Source organism: Eutrigla gurnardus, assembly GCF_963514095.1.
Source record: "Eutrigla gurnardus genome assembly, chromosome: 4".
NCBI lineage: Eukaryota > Metazoa > Chordata > Actinopteri > Perciformes > Triglidae > Eutrigla > Eutrigla gurnardus.
In genome coordinates this window covers 27781443-27802121 of record NC_139918.1, presented here as the reverse complement: position 1 = coordinate 27802121, position 20679 = coordinate 27781443, and the positions used below count along the sequence as shown (strand labels likewise).

The following is a 20679-nucleotide window of genomic DNA, read 5'->3' as shown; positions in this document are numbered from 1 at the left end:
CAAAGAAGACGTACAGGGGGTTTATTTTTTATATGTATTGTTTTAAATTATATATTAATAAGCACGTGACATGTATGGTTTAAAATCTTCTCAGTCGCATTAAAAATATATGACGAACTAGCTTCTTAAAAAGTCACTAGTTACTGTATCAGTGAGTATAATCTACATGTATTTAGGGAAATGAGCCTGGTAGAGCGCGTTTACAGGGAGGATGCGGCAATGTAATAGCAGCTGCCGTAAAGCGGTCCAGCAGTGTCGTAATATCGTGCTTCAGTCTGGTCAAGAAACAAACATGGCGGCGTCCAGTGTTTTCAGACCGGGCTTATTCAATCACAAAGTTGCGATAGTGACCGGCGGCGGGACCGGTATCGGTAAAGCAATCTCCGCAGAGCTGCTGGAGCTGGGTGAGTGTGTGTGTGTGTGTGTGTGTGTGTGTGTGTGTGTGTGTGTGTGAAGACACATTTCTGATGTCTGTTTGAAGTGAACAGCTGGCTGACATGAAGAGTGAACTTCGACCCACATCAGACAACATTACGTTGAGACGCCGTTTAAACGTGGAGGACACAGTGTTTGGTTGCAGCTATCAAAGGCGCGTATATGCAATAATGTATCAATATAACGTCCACAGTGCGCGGCGATGGAGCAGAAATATCCTTGGGCACAGAATTCTGTGCAACACCTGGCCGAATATCGTTTCTATGGAAGCCCACTTCCGCCACTGTCAGAAAAAACGAAAAACTTTCTCCAGAATATTACTTTATTCGTTATTTTTTAGATACAAGTCAATATTTTGAGAATGTTTATCATTATTTTGAGATCCAAAGTAACTTTTTGAAATACTAAGTCAATATTTAGAGATATCAAGTTAATATTTTCAGAATGTTTCTCATTATGTAGAGATATCACGTCATTATTTGGAGATACTTTGTCATTTAGAAATATTAAGTCATAATTTTGAGATACTAAGTCATTCTTTTTGAAATACTAAGTTGATATTTAGAGATATCAAGTAAATATTTTGGGAATGTTTCTCATTATTAAGAGATATCACATCCTTATTTTGAGATACTAAGCACTTTTTCTGTGATGCTAATCATTTCATTATTTTTACAAATGTATCACTACTTCAAAGTCCTTATTTGGAGATTCAAAGTTTTAAAAAGATCTCACATATCCAAATGATGATAACAAAAGTCTTGAAGTGATCACAGTTTTTGTCATGGCGTAACTATTTTGTCCTCAGGTTGCAATGTGGTGATCTCCAGTAGAAAGGCCGAGCGGTTGGAGGCGGCAGCTGTGGAGATGAGACAAAAGATCCCTGCCTCCAGCCCGGCGACGGTCGCTCCTCATCCGTGTAACATCCGAAACGAGGACGAGGTGGGCCTGCGCACGCTTCCGGCCTCTAGGACCTTGGCTTGGTGTCGCCGGCGCCTGATTGCGTGTTTTGATGCCCCCTGTGCTGCAGGTGAAGGATCTCGTGTCGTCGGTGCTGAAGCGGTACGGCAGGATAGACTTCCTGGTGAACAACGGAGGAGGTCAGTTCAGCAGCCCGGCAGAGCACATGTCCTCCAAAGGCTGGAAAGCTGTGATAGACACCAACCTGACTGGAACCTTCCACTGCTGCCAGGAGGGTAAGAGGCAGACATCCACCTCTGAGCTCAGTGTGTTTGTTAAAGCTCCGAGTGTGACCGGGTTTTTGTCCACACAGTCTACACCGCATGGATGAAACGGCACGGAGGCGTGATCGTCAACATCATTGCTGACATGTGGAAAGGCTTCCCAGGCATGGCGTAAGCAACACAACTCGCCAAATTCACGTGCAAATGGACGACTCGCACACTGTTTTCCCCTTTTTGTTGAAACTTCTCTCTCCGACAGCCACACGGGGGCAGCCAGGGCAGCAGTGGACAACTTAACAAAGAGTCTGGCCATCGAGTGGGCGGCCTCAGGAGTCAGAGTCAACTCTGTTGCACCTGTAAGTATCAACTCATGACTCAGCACAATAAGAATAAGTGCTGGGTGTCTAATTGTGTAGTGATTTCAAATCATGTGTCTGGTTGCAGGGCACAATCTTTTCTAAAACGGCGATGGAGAACTACAAGGAGCTCGGACCCAATCTTTTCAAGATGTCCGTTCCATTTAGCCCTGCAAAGAGACTGGGAGTACCAGAAGAGGTGCGTAACCGTGTACCTAATGACTGTGCTTAACACTTAACACAAGTGTTCATGCATCCAAAGTGCCAGATTCTTCCATTATCAATGTCACAGCTACTGTTTGTTTCAGAAAAAAACACCTGTTTAATTGTCTTATTCATATTCAACTGCATAACAGTGGGAAATCAAACTGAGCTGTTTTCAGACATTATGACACAATAAAAGCTTTGTGGTGTTAATTTTAGTCCCATATTAGGGAACAGTCATGTTATTGTAGTAGTGGTGCAGCTTTTAAATGATGAATACTTTCAGGAGCAATAGATACAGAGGACGTACTGTGTGTACGTACCAAAGTGATTTCTCCAGTTTGTCTTTTTATTGTGTTTTGGATGTTCAGATCTCTTCAGCAGTGTGTTTCCTGCTCTCTCCTGCTTCCTCCTACATCTCCGGAGCCACCCTGAAGGTCGACGCGGGACAGAGTCTGTACCACTCCATGTGGGAGATACCCAGTACGTACATCTTGCTAAAGCATCCACGCATCTGTCTTTGCGGTATATACTCTGCATACTATACAGCATACTATATAGTGTACTCAATTCTTGTGTGTTCCTCTTCAGACCACAGTTCATGGCCAGAGGCTCCAGATGGGGAGAATCTAGACGCTCTGAACGACCTGCTGAAACCAAAAAGCAAACTCTAATTCACTTTTTGTGCCATAATATGAGCCAAGTGCACAAATGCACACAAGCATCATGGACATTGAGATGTACAGGCACCACAAACACTATAAAACACACACACAAGACACCATAGTGGCCTGGTTACATGACGGTGTGATTTATTATTGCAAATAATGTACATAATTGTATGTAATTAACAGCAACATGAGTGTTTGATTAGTTTCTTGGATAATGCGTTGTCATAAACTGTTGAAATGTATGTAGAATATTTTTTTCTAATGCCTTTGTAAGTTGGTCAGAAGACATACAGTGCCTCTTGAGTTTCCAAGTCAGGAAATTCAAAAGTAACATCACCTCGAGGCTTTAGTCTGGACCTTGGATTAGGCTCCTTCGTGATGAGATCTGGTCATGCTATTCTTTGTAAACCTAAAATTTGTGGTGCGGATCAGTTTTAACAAATTAAAAAGATTATGTTATGTGTGGAGAACAGGTGCTTTGCTTTGACTGTCGATGTAGAGTTATGATATCCAGTAACTGTTTTGATTTCTTTATTTTGTAATATTTAAGGGCAAACAGGACAAGTTGTGTTATTTTTGCTATTGAAATAGAAAAAAAACATATTAATTACAAATGCAATATAGTTTGTTTGTGGATAATAAAAAAAATTAATAAAAATAATAATAACATATTAAAAGTCTATCAGCATGGTTGATAGTTGAATAAGTATTCACATTTTGAATCACATCTGGTGATCTTGAACATGATGAATATGTTGAGCAAAAGTTTTGTATATTAGTAAATTGTATTTTATTCTGTACTGCTGAAACATGCTACTGCTTACAGTTTTAAAATAAACAAACTGATGTCACAACAACTAAAAATAAACGTATAGTTGCAATTGTTGCATGAAAGAGCTTGCATAGTTTGCACAAATCGCCCTTTCCTTTAAGGAGACGCGTTGGTATTTTTGTCCCGGATGCTGTGCCGTAGTATAGACGTAAAACGACGTTAGCTGTCGTAAACCCCGTATTCCAGCACCAGAGGTCACAACAAACCGCTCAGGTACAGTGCTTTTATGTAAATAACATGTTACATTTATAACGTATCTTTGGTTGCTCTGTCGTAGAAGATGACAACACCATTTTTCGATATTAAGGTGGAAATACGAATAGATATGTAGAACACATTGTATTTTATCTAGCGAGATAATGTAGCTAGCTAACGTGATGCTAGCTGAGCTGTCTACTTTGACTTAATCAATACTTACGTTCATTGCGTATGAAGGGATCCTTTATTTAAGATAGGTACGTTAGCAAAGTGATCAATGAATAACGTCAATGCCTGCAGCAAGTGTTCACTGACGTTTAACGCCTGTGAGTTTTAGCCGGTTTAATGTCAACAGAGCAGAGATCATTTCTTTAGGGTTTTATTAGGAAAAGTACACATTGAACACATTTTACAAAAATCTTATAAAAATCATATCAATAAAGATAATTAAGCCAAGGGAGTTATATTAAAACAAATACAAAGGTAAATGAAGAAGATACGTTTGATGTGGACTGGTATATTACAGTAGATATCAGCCTTGGACATTAACTTCCATAAAGAGAGGTGCTAATTATCTCCACCTCACGTTAAAATCATGGGTTTTCATGGTTTCCCTGCTTGAACAATATTATGTCATAATCAAGTGTATTTGAAAGTAAAATCAAGTATCGTTACTGATAAACGTTTTTAATGCCTGAGCAGAAATAAGCTGCACCTTTTTGTTAAAAATTAACACGTCATTTGCTTTCGAAGACATTTCCAGAAGCTCGACAGTGAAACACACATGAACACATTGCATGTACGTTTCAGTAACGTGCTGTAAAAACAGAAAGCAAAGAGGAAGCGGTTATCACTTGTTACATACAAGAGGCACGGAATGGAATGATTTATTTACACAAATATCGTTTATCTGTTTCAGCATGGGAGGCGACCACGGCCACAACAAGATGTCCATGCCAGACTGGCGGCAGTGGAAGGTGGAGGGAACGCCACTGGAGTTCACAAAGCAGAGACTAGCAGCCAGGGGCCTCAAGGATCCGTGGGCACGGTCAGGATTTCGACCTACCTGAGGTATTGTTGATATTTAATTAATTCTGATTCCTGACTAATGTTCCCCATCTTTCTCTCTCTCTGTCTGTCTCTGCAGCAACGAGGCTTGGAGATACTCCGGCGGCTTCGCTCGTGCCGTGACTCTGTCTGATGTGCTGCTGAGAGGATTCAAGTGGGGCTTCGCTGCCTTTACTGTTGCCCTGGCTGTCGAGTACGCCCTGTCCCCACCCAAGAAGGGCAGCCACTAATGCACCATCATTGTCTAATGATGACTAATAATATTCTGTATTTTCTGTTAATTAAATGTTTTTCTGATCACCCCAATAGTTTCCCTTATTTATCCTACACCCGTCACATCTTTAAACCATAAACAAGTATGTTGTGTCCATATGTTCATGATGGTTTTTAATCCCCCTTAACATACAGTGTTATTGCTGCTGCAAATGTAACACCAGGTCAGTCCTGCTTCCTCTTCCTCACTGTCCGGAGGCAAAGTTTCAAGCATTTTACTGTCAGAATGACAAAAAGGAGCTGGACGGCAACCAGGAGTGCTATTACATCCAGGGAGAAGTACTGGAGCCAGTTGAGATCGTGGACGGCGGGTCTGAGATGTTTTGCCCCTTTGTGCCGCATCACATATTCTGTCCAGTACACCGAAAGGTCAAGAGGGTCAATCGGCCGGTCTTTATGGAGAGCCGACAGCCTCAGCATGTTCTCTTTATACCTGGATACAAACGGATGGATGGCAAGAGTTTAAGAATACAACATTGAAGTGAAGTAGTATGAAAAGTAGATTCCAAACCTCTAAACTTTAAGGAGATTCTTTTTAATGTGACATTGTGAGCGACCTTCTGACCCCCCTCACCTGGTGTCATTGATGACCTCATTCAGTCCCTGAAGAAGGCTTTCCGTGGTGATGGAAAAAATATCCAACACCACTCCGGCTTCTCTGCTCACCAACCTCTCCGCGTTGTCTGGCTGGTCCCCCGAGATTGGCATCATCACCATGGGAATGCCGTGACACAGTCCCTCAAAGAGTCCGTGCGACCCGGCGTGGGTGATGAAGGCCCGGACCCCGGGGTGCGCTAACACACAACGCACACAAAGATGTCAGACTCTACGGTATGTGACGCCTCGCCCGTCGTGTTGCTCCACATTAATGTTTGAGCTGATTTACACACCTAGCAGGTCATTCTGCGGCACCCATTTCATCAACTTCACATTCTCTGGGACGCTGTCGGGCACCTTCCCAGTGTACCTCCATATTACCTATCGGAGAAGTGTATTTTATTGCTTTTTTAATTCTCACATTGATGCATACTTTAACATGGACTTTCATGTGTTCATATAAACTTCTGTACCTTCTGTGGAACCTGCCTGAAGGCTTCTAGGAAGACGGCGGTTGTCTCTTCTGGCAGGTCTGACACCATGGTGCCCAGAGTGAACACTATGAACCCATGTTCTCCCGACAACCAGGACTCCAAATCCTGCAACAAGAACACACACATACTCAGGTTTGGGCGTTTCTCTCTCTTTGTAACACTATGCTTGAAAGGAACTGAGATAACCTGCAGAGGAAGTTAAAGGAAATTCAAAAATGTAATTAATTTGATCTTAATTGTCATCAGAAACACTCGGGCCTTACCTGAGGCAGAGGATGTCTCACATTGCAGTTGATTCCGCCGACTAGTACCATATTGGGCATGAGTGGTCGTGGGAACTCAAATGTGAAGTCCATCCTGTTTAAATACAGAATCACAATATTTATCAGAATGTGAGACAGCGGATAAGAAATGTTTTCTTTCAGCGCTTGAAACAGTAAAATGACATTTGCATTATATATGTGTGAATAGGACAGTATGCTGTTTATTCTTCTCACAAATATCAATATGTGACCTTTGTACGTACCTCAGCAGCCAGATAGCAGAGTCTGACAGCACTTCAGCTATACCCACCTCCTCACCCAGGAACTGATAGGCTAGTCGGTCAAAGTGCCAGTACATCAGTCTGCATAGCAGCGGCTCCAGTAACGCCACCTGAAGTCAGAGGTATCACAAAGCCATAAACAGATGTACAACCTTCGTGTCGACAGTTTAACTGGATCATCAAGAGCAACACTTTGAAAGTACAATAAAACAGGACAGACACTTAAGTTGTTTTCTTTAATACCATGGGAGGGATTTATAGTGCTGACTACAAGTGCTTACCAAAGTGTTGATAGTTCTCTCCTTGAAGCTCATCTTGTCTGTGTATCTGGTGAGGAAGCGGGGCACATATGAGGGCGGGGAGGGGCAGCCTGTCGCCTTATAATCCATGGCACAGGGGATTCCACGCAGCAGATTGATAGTGGGGATGCCTGAAAGTGAGTTTTATACATGAAGAAGATGTGCAGACGTATAAGAGAGACAGAAAATCCAAGTGTGGCAGAGCTCACCTAATTTGCGAGCTATGAGGGAGCCTGTGGGCACCATGGGGTCCGTTAGGACGGCGTCAAAGTTCTGCAGAGGGACAATAGGAGAACGGGGTGAATCTTCAACATTATGCACTAATAAAGCACATTTTCTTATACTTACCTATACATACATCACACACTGATTCCATGGAAGAGGGTAACCATGCCAACTGATGACACAGCTGCTTGTAACATATCATCCTTCTCCCAGTGGTGGGAAGTGAGTGTTTTACTTTACTTTAATTAATTTCAGGGGAATAAAATATATAATAATGTACTGTATTTTTTCTTCTCTACATTTACCTGACAGTTTAGTTACTTTGCAGATTAAGATTTGACAGTATGGTAAATGTATGATCTACTAAACCAGTTTCTAATTGAACTTTTTGACCTGTGACCCATTAACAAAGCTCCTTGTCGTGTTTCGGATGTGAATTGTCAGTGAATGTTTACATTTCCTCCCCACATCAATCAACTCATGACTACTCAGATTTATCTTGTGACATTAAGATAGGCCCAAACTCCAACGACCAGCTACAAGAGTACTACTCAGGCACAGTCTTAAACTGGTTCAAGTCATATCTACAAGATAGGAACTATTTTGTTTCCATTGGCGACTTTGTATCAGAACCTACCAATGTAACGTGTGGAGTCCCCCAAGGTTCAATCTTGGGGCCGACTTTATTCAACATCTACATGCTCCCACTAGGACAAATCATGCAAAATAATAACATTGACCACCATTGCTATGCCGATAACACCCAAATCTATGTAGCACTATCACCAAACGACTATCGCCCCATAGATCTTCTGTGCCAGTGCATTGAGAAAGTCAAAGACTGGATGTGCCAAAACTTCCTACAACTAAATGAGGACAAAACTGAGATAATTGTTTTTGGTGCTAAAAAAGAAAGGTTTAAAGTAATTCAACACCTTCACTCTCTGTCCCTGAAAACCTCAAACAAAGCCAGAAACCTTGGGGTTATTATGGATTCTGATTTACATTTCGACAGTCACGTTAAATCAGTAACAAAATCAGCCTACTATCACCTAAAAAATGTAGCAAGACTTAGAGGGCTCATGTCAGCTCAAGACTTAGAAAAACTTGTACATGCCTTTATTACTAGTAGGCTAGACTACTGTAATGGTCTCCTTGCAGGTCTTCCGAAAAAAACTGTCAGGCAGCTACAGCTTGTTCAGAACGCTGCTGCTAGAGTTCTTACAAAGACCAAAAAATGTGAGCACATTACACCAATTCTTAAATCCTTACATTGGCTCCCTGTATGTCAGAGGATTGATTTCAAAATCCTCCTGCTCACATATAAATCACTACATGGTCTAGGACCGAAGTATATCACTGATATGCTCCCACTACATAAGCCTTCTAGACCACTAAGATCTTCTGAGACCAATCTGTTAGTGATTCCCAGAGTAAACAACAATCACGGGAGAGCATCATTTAGTCACTATGCAACAAATGGCTGGAATAAACTTCCTGAAGATGTTAGACTTGCCCCAACTCTGACCACTTTTAAAACTAGACTGAAAACTGTTATGTTCACCATAGCTTTCTGCTAAATCTTTTAATGTCTGCACTGTTTTTAATTATTGCAAATATGTTTTTATTCTCCTTGTCTTTCTGTAATGCATTTTAATTTTGTCTTTATTTTCTTTTAATTCTTCTATTTATTTTTCACTTTGTTGTATGACATGTCATGATGTGAAGCACTTTGAGTCTGCCTTGTGTATGAAATTTGTTATACAAAAAAAGTTGCCTTGACTTGCCTTGCCTTGCCTTACTTGCAAAATGCTACTTACAAATGGATGCATCAGTATTGACAGTCTAATCATGTCAAATAAAATAATAAATCAGTAACAGGAGGCATTATTCAGCAGAACCAGTACTCTACACTTTTAATACATTTGTGCGATACATTCACATACATAAGTAAAGAATGTGAATAATCCTTCTAAGGCTCTCCGAACCTTCAGTAAATACATTGTGTGTACACACGGTGACATGCATATTTTGCATTATAATCCAATGTAGCACAGCAACAGCCCCACAAGGTAGATGGAGGATAGTTTATACTCATTCATGAGGCAGTTGAATTTATAATATTTGACATCGTATCCTGACGTTGTGCGTTTGCACTCACCTGCTGTGCCAGATGTGCGATCAGAGTGTCGTTGAACAGCAGCATCTCCGCCGTGGTGTGTATAAAACCTACGATTTTCTGGATTTGTGAGAATCGTTTCGTTATCTTCTCCACGAAAGACTGTGCAGACTTTTGCATGACGTCCTTGTGCGAGGACATGACAGAGTCAATGTAAGCCTTGTCATAAGGAACAGGATGGGTCAGAGTGTCGTAGTGTTTCCCCGGACCCATCCGTATGCTGATCTCTGGAATCACCACGGTGACCCGGTGTCCACGGCGACCCATTTCTTGGGCGATGGCCTTTACACCCACCCAGTGGCTCCCATCCATTGGTACCACCAGCAAGTTGCCAAGGAAACCCGAAGACGAAGTGTCACTTGCAGGAACGGTGTTGGTGGCTGCAGCCTCTTCTGTCTTCGCCTCCTTATCTACAGCACCGCTCAGCTGCATGTCCATGTTCAGCAGCAGGAACACGCACACGGCTGCTTTCCACATCGTTCTCTTTCCTCTGTGTCTGCAGCTCAATGCACTGAAGGGAATGTGAGCCAAAGTTTTAACAGAGATCAGGGACTAAGAAAACGCCCCTTTCTCTGTGTTGTTGAAATTCCTCTGTGAATTAGCCTTTCAAAGTCTTCGGTTCAACAAGAGCAACAATTACATTCCTCAACCGTGTGCAGTTGTAGGTAATTGATATTGGACTTTCTATGATTTAATTGCTGTGCTATTTGATTAACTGCCACACATACATAAAAGAAAACGCACAGTCACGGCCGATACTGCACCTGAGTGACTGGGGCGAAGTTCAGTCCAGCAAATGTCAGTTGTTTGATGAATGAGTTGGGGTTTCTGACTGAAACGGAGCAGCCACACATGGATTGGCTGTGTATATGGCCATGTGACTTCAGGCCAATAACGTCCACGATGAAGGCCGCAAGCCATATCACATGTTATTGGACAATAAAGTTGTTCTTCAAAGTGTTGCTGGAGTTTTAACCTCTTTAGACCCGCAGCCAAGCATTTGTCCTGCAGGCATTCCCCCCTTGGGAGTAAACAGGAACAGGAATGTCCTTTAAATTAAATCAAAAGTCTATATCTAAGTGTGAAGCATGTGGTTATAAATTAATTGTTATTTGATTTGTACAATATCTATATCAAAATAGACGACTGAACAGTTTAAACCTTTTACCCTTGTCACAAGAAGGGCTTTGAGACATGATACAGTTGCGGAAACATCTGCAAGGAGAAGTCCTGACATTAACCAATAGAGCCTGTTTCTCTGGATTCCTCATCCGGTGTGTTAAAACATGTACAGGCAGCGGGTGGAGGGTGTGGATCAGCAGTAAACAGTGGTTTTCTCTGCTTTTTGATCATTTGGACATGTAAAGAACTTATGTAGGCTACAACATCAACTGGTTTCTTGCATTTTTATGTGATCTCGTAGAGGGGTAATAATTATATAGTTCATATAGAGGTTTTTTTCCTTGCAGACAGTTTGCTTTTTTGTCTGAGGAAAATCACAGGTGGCTCAACTCAGTTAACCAGGACGCACAATACCCTTAAAGAGAAGCAGCTACACTTTTATTATTTACACCTATCTGTCTATGACGAGAGTTTTAGTGTCATGAATACTCTTTCTGTAATTACTGTTGGACTTGAATAGCAGTTGACAGTAAACAGCATAAGTCACACAGTTACACAAAAGTAGACAAAAAAAGTAAAATCCGTATTTTTTTTAATATAAGAGACACAAATGTGAATTTACAACATTCACATAAAGCAATGGGAGAGATTGGTCAACATTCAGTCAATTAGCAATAATCATATTAATAATAATAATTATTATTATTAATATCATAAAATAATGATAATATAATAATTATAATAATTAGAATATAATATAAATATTCATGATAATGATTATAATAGTATTCATAATAATAATACGTATTATTATAAAATATTATTATATATTATAAAAATATTGTTATTGTTGTTATTATTGTTATTATTATTATTATTATTATTATTATTATTATTATTATTATTATTATTATTATTATTATTATTATTATTATTATTATTATCACAGTTCCCATGATTCACCTCATGGTGGCGATACCGAGGCATTTCTCCTCTTCTTTTGTCAAACAAACACGAGTAGAAGAAGAAACGTTTTCTTCCCACTTTCCCCTCGCGCGCGCGCCTTCAAGTTGGGGTTTGTATCCTCGTGCGCGACCAAAACAACAAGTCCGCGAGACCCCAAGAGCGCACGAGCCACTTTGGTAACAACGGCACCGCTGACAAGTAAGCGCCTCGCTAAGTTGTAGTTGTAGATGGCGGGAACTCCAACTAAAAACAGTCATTAAGATGTCACATCACGTAAAGTTTGAACTATCTGAGAAACCGTAAGTTGTAAAGTTCGTAGCAGCGGGGCTGCTGATGTCGTCACTGGTCGCTTCCAGTGTTTACGGTATTTTAGTCGGGCTAGCTTAGCCAAGATGCTAAAAAGAGAGCTAAAGGACAGCAGCGTTGTTCGTGGCGTAGTTAGCTTAGTTGTGTGTCGTCATGTGTTCATACTGCAGATGGATGGAAGCAACAATCAACACGATGACGTACTGAGGGTGACGGTGGGCGTGTAGCACCCACGTTGTTTGTGCTAACTAAAGTTTAGTTCAACGTTGGCAGTGATCTGTAGCACCTGCTTTATCCAGGTTAATGTGTGTTGGAAAACAAGCACCTTCAAATCCGTCATTATATTGATCAAATTACAGAAGTGGCCTGAATTACATTTATGTTAAAAGTATGTTTTATATAAATACTTATTTTAGTCGGTTCAAACCGGAAAAAACATCTTTAATTAATATGACTCACTGTATGCAGGACGTTTGTTTCAGGGGATTCTGTTTTAGCATGTTTACATTTTAGTTGTCATTTATTAAAATGTAATATTTCCCATGTTTTCCCCTCGTGAGTGGTTGTCATGGTTACTTGTTGTTCAATACATGTGCCAAAGCAGTGAAAACGTTTAAATGTAGGTCACACAGGTACGACCATCATTTGTCTGAAGTTGATTTAATCCTTTTCTTTTCCTCCATCCTACCTTTTGTGTTATCGAGGCACACCCCAACAGTCTTGTTCTATCACATCTAGTTTTTTATTTTATAATATGTTTAAAGGTCCAATGGGTCTTCACACGCCTCTGTATTTATCCACAGGATTTTTGATACATTGTTAGGCGCTATAATTGTAAATTACAGATCGCTGAAAGAGAGTTATGTAATGTATTATCAACGATTCAATGGGTGTGGAGACTTATAATAAAAAGAGAATTATAGATTGTACCCCCGCCCGAGGCAATTTTGATATTGGACTACATAAATAAAATTGATTTGATAATTGAGATCAAGCTGAAATTGGTACAAGGTCGTATTTCTAATATTTGATTGATTTAATGAACGTGGTTTGTTGTCTTTGTAGGTCTGCGACTGACCGTGAGTATGAGGCAGACGGCTTGGAGTCATTCATTCGTTCATCATCCACAACAGTAGAACATCATTGGTAAGAAAAATGTTTTCAGCCTGTGACCTCATTGTGAAATAAGTCTGATTCATTATGCTTCATTGATGCTCTAGAACAGGTATTCACTCTCACTCTCTGTTTCAGGTCATTCAAGTATAGTTTCAAGTGGAAAACATCCATGTATCCCCGACGGTCCTGCAGGCGAGGAAAGGCTGCCGAGGGGAACCCCCAGAGAAACCCCGACCCGAAGGAAGAAGTTATCCGACGCTGGTTAAGGGGTAAGAGACAGACCACGTGGCTGCAGGACACCAAAGCTGATGACGACGTTGTCAGTGCAGATGAGGGGAACGGCTGTGACATCATCAGCATCATAGACCGCACGCATGCTGAACGCGCGGCCGAGGAAGATGAAGGGAAGGTCCTGGAGATGATCGATGGAGGGGTGGACGAGTCGGATGAAGACTGTGGTTCTATTACCAGCATAGCGTCTGGTCCCTCCCTCCTACACGAGGCCTCTCCCAGGAAGCGGAGACCTTCGCGGGGCTTGTGCTCGGCCTGTCAGACTCTCCGCCAGAAGGCAAAGAAGATGAAAGCGCCGATTAAAAACAAGCTCTTAGACAACGGTGAGTGATTTCTTGTTTTAGCAACATTAGAAGAGGAGGGAGACCTTAGGATTTAAGATAATTTTCTTTAAGATTATTTGATTTTTTAACTAAAAAGGATGTTCGATTTAAAAAAAAAGAAGAAGAAAAAATAGACGTCTTATCTGTGACGCAATAAAAATATTTTTTCTTCACAAAATGTAAAGCGATACCAGTCTGTTTAAGTACCATTTGACAACCCTGACATGTTCAGTCTCTCCTTCTGGTTTCTTGCTCAGATCCCAAGTCCCTGACATGTGACCACTGGGTCTTGATCAAGAACTGTAGACCGAGGAAGCTGCCTAATGCAAGAGGGTAAGACTGTGTGTGTGTGTGTGTGTGTGTGTATGTGTGTGTGTGTGTGTGTGTGTGTGTGTGTGTGTGTGTGTGTGTGTGCGTGTGTGTGTGCCCGCCTGTGTCTGTGTGTGTGTGTGTGTGTGTGTGTGTGTGTGTGTGTGTGTGTGTGTGTGTGTGTGTGTGTGTGTGTGTGTGTGTGTGTGTGTGTGTGTGTGTGCGTGTGTGTGTGCCCGCCTGTGTCTGTGTGTGTGTGTGTGTGTGTGTGTGTGTGTGTGTGTGTGTGTGTGTGTGTGTGTGTGTGTGTGTGTGTGTGTGTGTGTGTGTGTGTGTGTGTGTGTGTGTGCGTGTGTGTGTGCCCGCCTGTGTGTGTGTGTGTGTGTGTGTGTGTGTGTGTGTCGGCTCACAATAACTGCATGTCTCTGTATCGCCAGGAAGCTTTTGATCCGTGTCCAGTTGCTCGAGAAGAGACTTAAGGTCATGAATGGTGCGAAGCGACCTGTGAAATGTGTGGGAGATGGAGAATCTTCAGGCTGCTCAAGGCCGCACGCTTTCCTTCAGAGGTAACGCATCTGTGCACGGGACACGTTCCCTGCGGTAGAAAAGCAGATCAACCGTCCTGTTGACGTTGACTTGAATGTGCTGCGTTTTGTACGTCAGGAACCTGAGGCGACAAGTCAGAGAGCCGATGAAAGAGAAGCGCAGGAAGAAGAACAGGAGGAAGAGGACAAGAGACGCTTCTCAGAGTCCTCGCGTCACTAAGCAGCAGCGTCTCCACGGTAACAATCGAGGATCACGCACCAGTCTTAGCCCCACCGCTAGTCACGGTAGCGGCCCTAGGTCTGAGGGTTGGAGCGATCAAGAAGTCAACGATCAAGCAGATACAAGTCTGAATCCTGAGTTGACTCCCCCCACTGTCGCCAAGGAAACTACCAAGCCAAGAGAGTGCCCACCGAAGAAGATGGCACCAAAGAAGATCGGCGGATTCAGAGAATTGCTCTCCAAGTTGCGCGGTAACGGCAGCATGATCGTCAGAGAAACGCGTTAGTGAGGTGATTCTGACTTTCTTCTTTGTTTCTTTTTTTTAAAGCTACTTAACAGTATTCAAGTAAAGCGTTCGAGCCCTGCTGTAGTTTTTATTTGTGATGTTTTAGCTGGCCATAAGCCTGTTTGGAAAACCGGTCTGTAAATAGTTGTTCCCGTTTACCTGGAGGGGAATAAAGTTGCAGTTCAGCGTTCTTGCATCTAATTTATTTTGTTTGTCTGCAGTTCTAGTAGTAAGGAATTTATTGATTGTTAGATTTGGGACATTTCTCACTGTATACCTGTTTACCAAGACTATTGAATGAATATGTCCTGCTGGCAAGTTGTAGACAGCTGTCGTGTTCTGGAAACGTGTGTAAAGGATCGGTTTGTTGGGCAGTGTTGTTCTTTAAAAGCCCACATGGTGGCGCCACTGAATGAAGGAATCGGCACTACGGTTACTGTATATAAGCCCTGTGAGGTTTAGTGTGCCTTGTGTATGCAAGACTAATAGGAAGAGAGCGTGCAATAACAATTGTTTAGTGTCCCAGTGAGACAGTTTTTTTTTTTTTTTTGCACCTGCTACATCTAAATGGAATGCAGCCTTTAATTAATAGATTTGCATACACCTGTTTCTTTCCTGTACTCGGGGCTCAAAGTTTTTTTATGCAGCTAAACTTGGAGGAAGTGGCTCTTTTTACGCAGCGATGTTATTTTTCAAGATGTTTGTGCTGATACCAATGAATGTGGAGGAAGGGTGGGGAGAATAAAGAGGAGATAAGAGACTGTGAGTTTACTTGTATTCTGGAGGTTTGGGGGATTTCGAGTGAGAGCTTACCAGTGAGAGCAGGAAATGTGTCTGCTGACTGACTCTGCATTAGGCCTTTGGAATATTAAATATCATTAAAATGTAATTGAAATAAATTGATGCAGTGATCATTGAAACTTGAACCTTTAACGGTTTCCACCTAAAAATCAAGTTTAGAGAAATGTGTGAATATTAAAGCAGGAAGGACATTAATTATGAGATAACTATGACTGACTTAAACAAAATATATTTTTTTAATTCACATTTTCTCAAAATGCTTTTGACCTTTTATAATCCTTTTCAAATCATTACAGTTAACACCTTAAAGGGTCCGGGTACATCGTTGCTCTGACGCTAATATCTAAAACACCCTCGTATCTCGTCGGCGGTGAAAGATCAGAGGAAGTCTTGACGTCGATGCTTACAATCTCGTCAAGACTGTGACGCAAATGCAACGAGTACATCCAACGCTCTGATGAGAGCCTAAAACCCCTGCTGCTTGTCCCGACCTGCATTGTTCATCTCACTGGCAGTCTTTTCCTATTGCCGATCGGTCCTGATTATCACAGGCCAGAGGTCTCAGGGCCAAAACAATTCAACACACACACACACACACACACACACACACACACACACACACACACACAGAGACAGTATCCTGTGATAGAACCACTATCAGCAGCTGACACCTCGAAAACAGGAAAAACGTTTCGACAGGAACACAGATGTGTTGGAGTGTTTGGGGGGAGGAGCATGAACGCAACTATAAATCCCCTCTAGACTGAAATCTCAACTTCACTCTGAGAAAGGAGAGGAGCGTCCTCCGTCATGTCCTACTACGAGGTACGTGGGGGTCAAACACGAGCTTATATTTCATTTAAAGTCATAAATCTGTTGAGGAGTATTTGTTGCTTATGTTTATCCTTACTCATCATGTTCATCATCATTGTCTCTGCAGCACATCTCCTTCGAAGACTACAATGACACCGGCTCAGGGTCTGGTTCCGGTGACCTGGGTTGGGATCTGGACGAGCCCTGTGACGTGGAGCAGGTGATGACCGCTAACTTTCAGCAGATCTTCCTGCCCGTGGTCTACGGCCTCATCTTCATCCTGGGCATCACTGGAAACGGCCTGGTCATCGTCGTGCTGGGCTGCCAACGCAGGTGAGAGGCGGGTTTGGCGGTGGATCTGATCTCTTTTTGTGTCCTGCACCGATAAGAACGGGTTGTAACCCCTCCCCCCCTCGTTGTCGCCCTGCAGGTCAAAGTGCAGCCTCACGGACTGGTATCGACTCCATCTCTCGGCTGCCGATCTCCTCTTTGTCCTGGCGCTGCCGTTCTGGGTCGTGGACTCGGCGCTGGCCGACTGGCGCTTCGGAGCGGCCGCCTGCGTTGGCGTGCACGTCATCTACACGGTCAACTTGTACGGCAGCGTGCTCATCCTGGCGTTCATCAGCCTGGACCGCTACCTGGCCGTGGTCCGGGCCACGGACACCAACACCGGCGGGCTGAGGCAGCTGCTGGCACACAGGCTGGTTTATGTGGGTGAGTGTTGGAAGTCTTTGTTTTTCTTTCTTCATTGCAAGTCTCCTCTTTTTTTCTTCTTCTCACCTCTTCCTGTCTTCTTCTTCTTCTCCCTGCAGGCGCCTGGTTGCCCGCTGGCCTCCTGGCGGTGCCGGACTTGATCTTCGCCCGGACTCAGGAAGGAGGCGAGGGGGCCACGCTGTGCCAGCGGTTCTACCCGACAGACAACGCTCCTCTCTGGGTTGCCGTCTTCCACCTGCAGCTGGTCCTGGTGGGTCTGGTGATCCCGGGCCTGGTCCTCCTGGTGTGCTACTGCGTCATCGTCTCCAGGCTGACCCGGGGCCCGCTCGGGGGCCAGAGGCAGAAGCGGCGGGCGGTCCGGACCACCATCGCGTTGGTCCTCTGCTTCTTCGTGTGCTGGCTGCCGTACGCCGTGGGCATCTCCGTGGACGCGCTGCTGCGCCTGGAGGTGCTGCCCCGCGGCTGCAGCCTGGAGGCCGTGCTGGGTGTGTGGCTGGCGGTGGCCGAGCCCATGGCCTTCGCACACTGCTGCCTCAACCCGCTGCTCTACGCCTTCCTGGGCGCCGGGTTCAAGAGCTCGGCCCGCAGAGCCCTCACTCTGAGCCGGGCCTCCAGTCTGAAGATTTTACCCAGAAGACGCCCGGGGGCCTCCACCACCACGGAGTCCGAGTCCTCCAGTTTACATTCCAGCTAGTGTTAGCTTGTTTGCTGTATATATGTGTAAATATTGTGTATATGAAAGCGAGAAGCAGTCTGCTGGCCCACGACTCATCTTCTCCCTCACTTCTCCTGTAAATACTCTCATTCCATTGGTTTTCAGTGCTGCTGTGTACCGTTGTTGTTGTTGTTGTTGTTGTTGTTGTTGTTTGGAATAAAATTTACAAAAATACCCACGTTTGTGAAAATGTCTTCTCTTATGAAATCAGAGTGTTGCTTCCTGAGTGAAACTGAGAATTGTTTTCTTTAATCATTCAAGCGAAAAATCTGAACCAAGTGTCCTTCTGAGGGGGGGAGATGCATCTTATTATTATGAAGATCCAAATTACACAAACAATCATGTGCCAAGCAAACTAACGTGACGGTAGATTAACGTATCTCGGCTTTATCAAAGGTCAAACGTTGACAAAGGCAATAGGAAGAACAAGCCTGACTCATTTTTGCATCCAGCTGCAAATCATGATTGATTGTTTCTTTTGTGTTGGGGAACATTTTTTATCTTGTGTTTGTAAGAGTTGTTGGTTTTCAGATACAGATTCTTTGGAAAAAAAGGTGTTGAAGTGCGTTGGCATCGCGGCGTCTGCTCTAATCTTCACCTTCATCGTCTTGTTTCCCCTTTTGTGTTGGTTTCGTGATCAGTCAGCCGGCTGGCAGCTGAACCCACTGATCTGCAGCAACACAGCCTTTTCATAAATGACTAATTCACATGTTTGTGTGCGTTGATGATATAAACAGTCTGCTTCTTTTACGTGAGAGACGAGGGAGCATGGAGGGGTCACACACACACACACACACACACACACACACACACACACACACACACACACACACTGCTTCCCACAAACCTACTTCCACTTGGAAGTGAAAGAAACAGAGGCTGGAAGTGTACGTGTCCTGTTTCCTGGAGCAGAGAGCGTGAGGACGACGGGGAAGAAGTAAGTCGGAACCACGATGAATGGCCGACTCCGTCTCACTGCATCACTGGAACTGTATCTCCCATCATGTGCATCCTGTCCTCTGTCTCATGTGGCTTTACAGCAGCAGAAACCAATGTAGAAACAACCTTACCTGTTAGTTTCTCTCTCTCTAATTCACACACACACATGGACACACACACACACACAAACACAATTCTCCTCTATTCATAGTGTATTCAAAACAGGAAAGACTTCCTGCGGCTCATTTTAGGAAAAACAAGCGGCTAAAACAATCAAACGCAGCGAGCAGCTCTGCCGAGGTGCTGTGTGGAAAGAAATCAGGTCAACAACATGCAGGAGAGACAATAAGGATGTATTATGAGTTTTGATTATATATGTGGTTTAATATATCCTCAAACATGTCATAGTATAGACACAAATTGTAGAAATCATTTCCAATATTTGGTTTCAAAATGCCGTCAGAGGCCTGTGCTGTTTTAGGGTTTCTGGTTCATTGTTAGCTTCATTTACTGACAGTCAGGAAGGTTTCAAACTGCTGAAATGCTCCCAGTGTGTGTTCAGCATCATTTCCCTGCTGCTTGTTCTAAAGTCTGCTCCGGTGTTCAAAGCTTTTCTCTGCTCCCCAACAAGGCTGCAAAATCATGACTGATTTTTTTGTTGTTGTTGTTGGAAACACTGCAGTTTTTCTTTGTGTTCGGTTCCCCTCGGGGGCAAAAGGTGATGCTTTACAGATTCTTTGGATTGGAGAAGAAAAAAGTGTGGAAATGAGTTGGATTCGTGGCTCGTGGTCTAATCTTTATCGTCATCATCTTTCCTCCCTTTGTATTGATTCACGATCAGTCAGCCGCCTGCCACCTGAAGCCACTGATCCGAAGCCACGCAGCTCTGCTCGGCTCTCCCACCAAAACAATGAGACCGTGTCACCGCGTGAATACAAACACACACCAGGAAACGGCTCTTTTTAAACCATCTCTCCCCTCTCCTCTCTCATATCCTGCTGCTCCTGGAACGGTTTCGTTCCCATCGACTTGTTTGTCACCTGCTGCCACAAATCGGACTTTTCATCTCTTTGCACACTTTATTTGGTGCCTACTGCATGATTACCCCACAATACACGCTAGTTCTACCACAGACTGTGTTTGATCAGCATCCACTGTGTGTGTGTGTGTGTGTGTGTGTGTGTGTGTGTGTGTGTGTGTGTGTGTGTGTGTGTGTGTGCATGGATGAACATAAAGACGTTTTTGAGGTACATTTTATGCTGTTTATATACTTTATTACATTGCAGAAGCAACCTTGATGACTTTAAAGCTATTGTGGTGTGTGTGTGTGTGTGTGTGTGTGTGTGTGTGTGTGTGTGTGTGTGTGTGTGTGTGTGTGTGTGTGTGTGTGTGTGTGTGTGTGTGTGTGCGTACGTACAGATGGTTAGGTTCCTTCGTATTAAGACAAGCTGGGTTTCCTGCTGTTGAACAATCGTGGGAAAACCAGAGGTCAAGACAAAAGGAGAAATAAAGAGGGAGAGAAAGACTGGGTTCCATCCAAATGGCCGGCAACAACTTCCTGCCCGGTTCCTGGTGGAAGAATACAATGTGACAGGTGAAACCAATAGCCTGTCCCGACTGTTTGTATTGACCTCAGCAGGTGGATGCGTGAGAA

At 43.4% G+C, this 20679-nt stretch overlaps 5 protein-coding genes across 6 annotated transcripts in view; 4 read left to right on the top strand and 1 right to left on the bottom strand.

Annotated features, from left to right (window-relative positions):
• Positions 1 to 249: 249 nt before the first annotated feature.
• The window catches only part of pecr (peroxisomal trans-2-enoyl-CoA reductase), a 90761-nt gene continuing 70331 nt past the window's right edge, over positions 250 to 20679 (top strand). The window contains exons 1-8 of one of the 2 annotated variants that reach the window (XR_014597082.1): positions 250 to 404; positions 1244 to 1377; positions 1466 to 1631; positions 1709 to 1790; positions 1879 to 1975; positions 2064 to 2174; positions 2551 to 2662; positions 2771 to 3153. Coding sequence is in view for 1 of the 2 variants with exons in the window: in XM_084008704.1 (XP_083864830.1) it covers positions 293 to 404; positions 1244 to 1377; positions 1466 to 1631; positions 1709 to 1790; positions 1879 to 1975; positions 2064 to 2174; positions 2551 to 2662; positions 2771 to 2853 (897 nt within the window). In the remaining variant the exon portion in view is untranslated. Of the gene's footprint in view, positions 405 to 1243; positions 1378 to 1465; positions 1632 to 1708; positions 1791 to 1878; positions 1976 to 2063; positions 2175 to 2550; positions 2663 to 2770; positions 3155 to 20679 lie in introns of those variants that run through there. The other variant, XM_084008704.1, reaches the window with a different exon arrangement.
• On the top strand, positions 3808 to 5248 carry ndufb3 (NADH:ubiquinone oxidoreductase subunit B3). Its single transcript, XM_084008711.1, has 3 exons — positions 3808 to 3895; positions 4800 to 4928; positions 5028 to 5248. The coding sequence occupies exons 2-3, from the start codon at positions 4801 to 4803 to the stop codon at positions 5176 to 5178; spliced, it is 279 nt and encodes a 92-aa protein (XP_083864837.1). The 5' UTR covers positions 3808 to 3895; position 4800; the 3' UTR covers positions 5179 to 5248.
• Positions 5252 to 10204, bottom strand: LOC311012892 (UDP-glucuronosyltransferase 1A1-like). The gene is made up of 9 exons (XM_084008692.1): positions 9542 to 10204; positions 7365 to 7428; positions 7138 to 7286; positions 6839 to 6966; positions 6576 to 6669; positions 6292 to 6417; positions 6112 to 6199; positions 5796 to 6015; positions 5252 to 5654 (listed from the first exon to the last, which is right to left on the bottom strand). The coding sequence occupies exons 1-9, from the start codon at positions 10034 to 10036 to the stop codon at positions 5387 to 5389; spliced, it is 1632 nt and encodes a 543-aa protein (XP_083864818.1). The 5' UTR covers positions 10037 to 10204; the 3' UTR covers positions 5252 to 5386.
• Positions 11826 to 15804, top strand: LOC311012895 (uncharacterized protein). The gene is made up of 6 exons (XM_084008698.1): positions 11826 to 11946; positions 13019 to 13099; positions 13205 to 13683; positions 13941 to 14016; positions 14430 to 14558; positions 14656 to 15804. Exons 1-6 carry the CDS (start codon positions 11909 to 11911, stop codon positions 15041 to 15043), a joined length of 1191 nt encoding a protein of 396 aa, XP_083864824.1. The 5' UTR covers positions 11826 to 11908; the 3' UTR covers positions 15044 to 15804.
• Positions 16528 to 18260, top strand: LOC311012896 (C-X-C chemokine receptor type 4-like). Its single transcript, XM_084008699.1, has 4 exons — positions 16528 to 16669; positions 16785 to 16990; positions 17088 to 17371; positions 17470 to 18260. Exons 1-4 carry the CDS (start codon positions 16655 to 16657, stop codon positions 18063 to 18065), a joined length of 1101 nt encoding a protein of 366 aa, XP_083864825.1. The 5' UTR covers positions 16528 to 16654; the 3' UTR covers positions 18066 to 18260.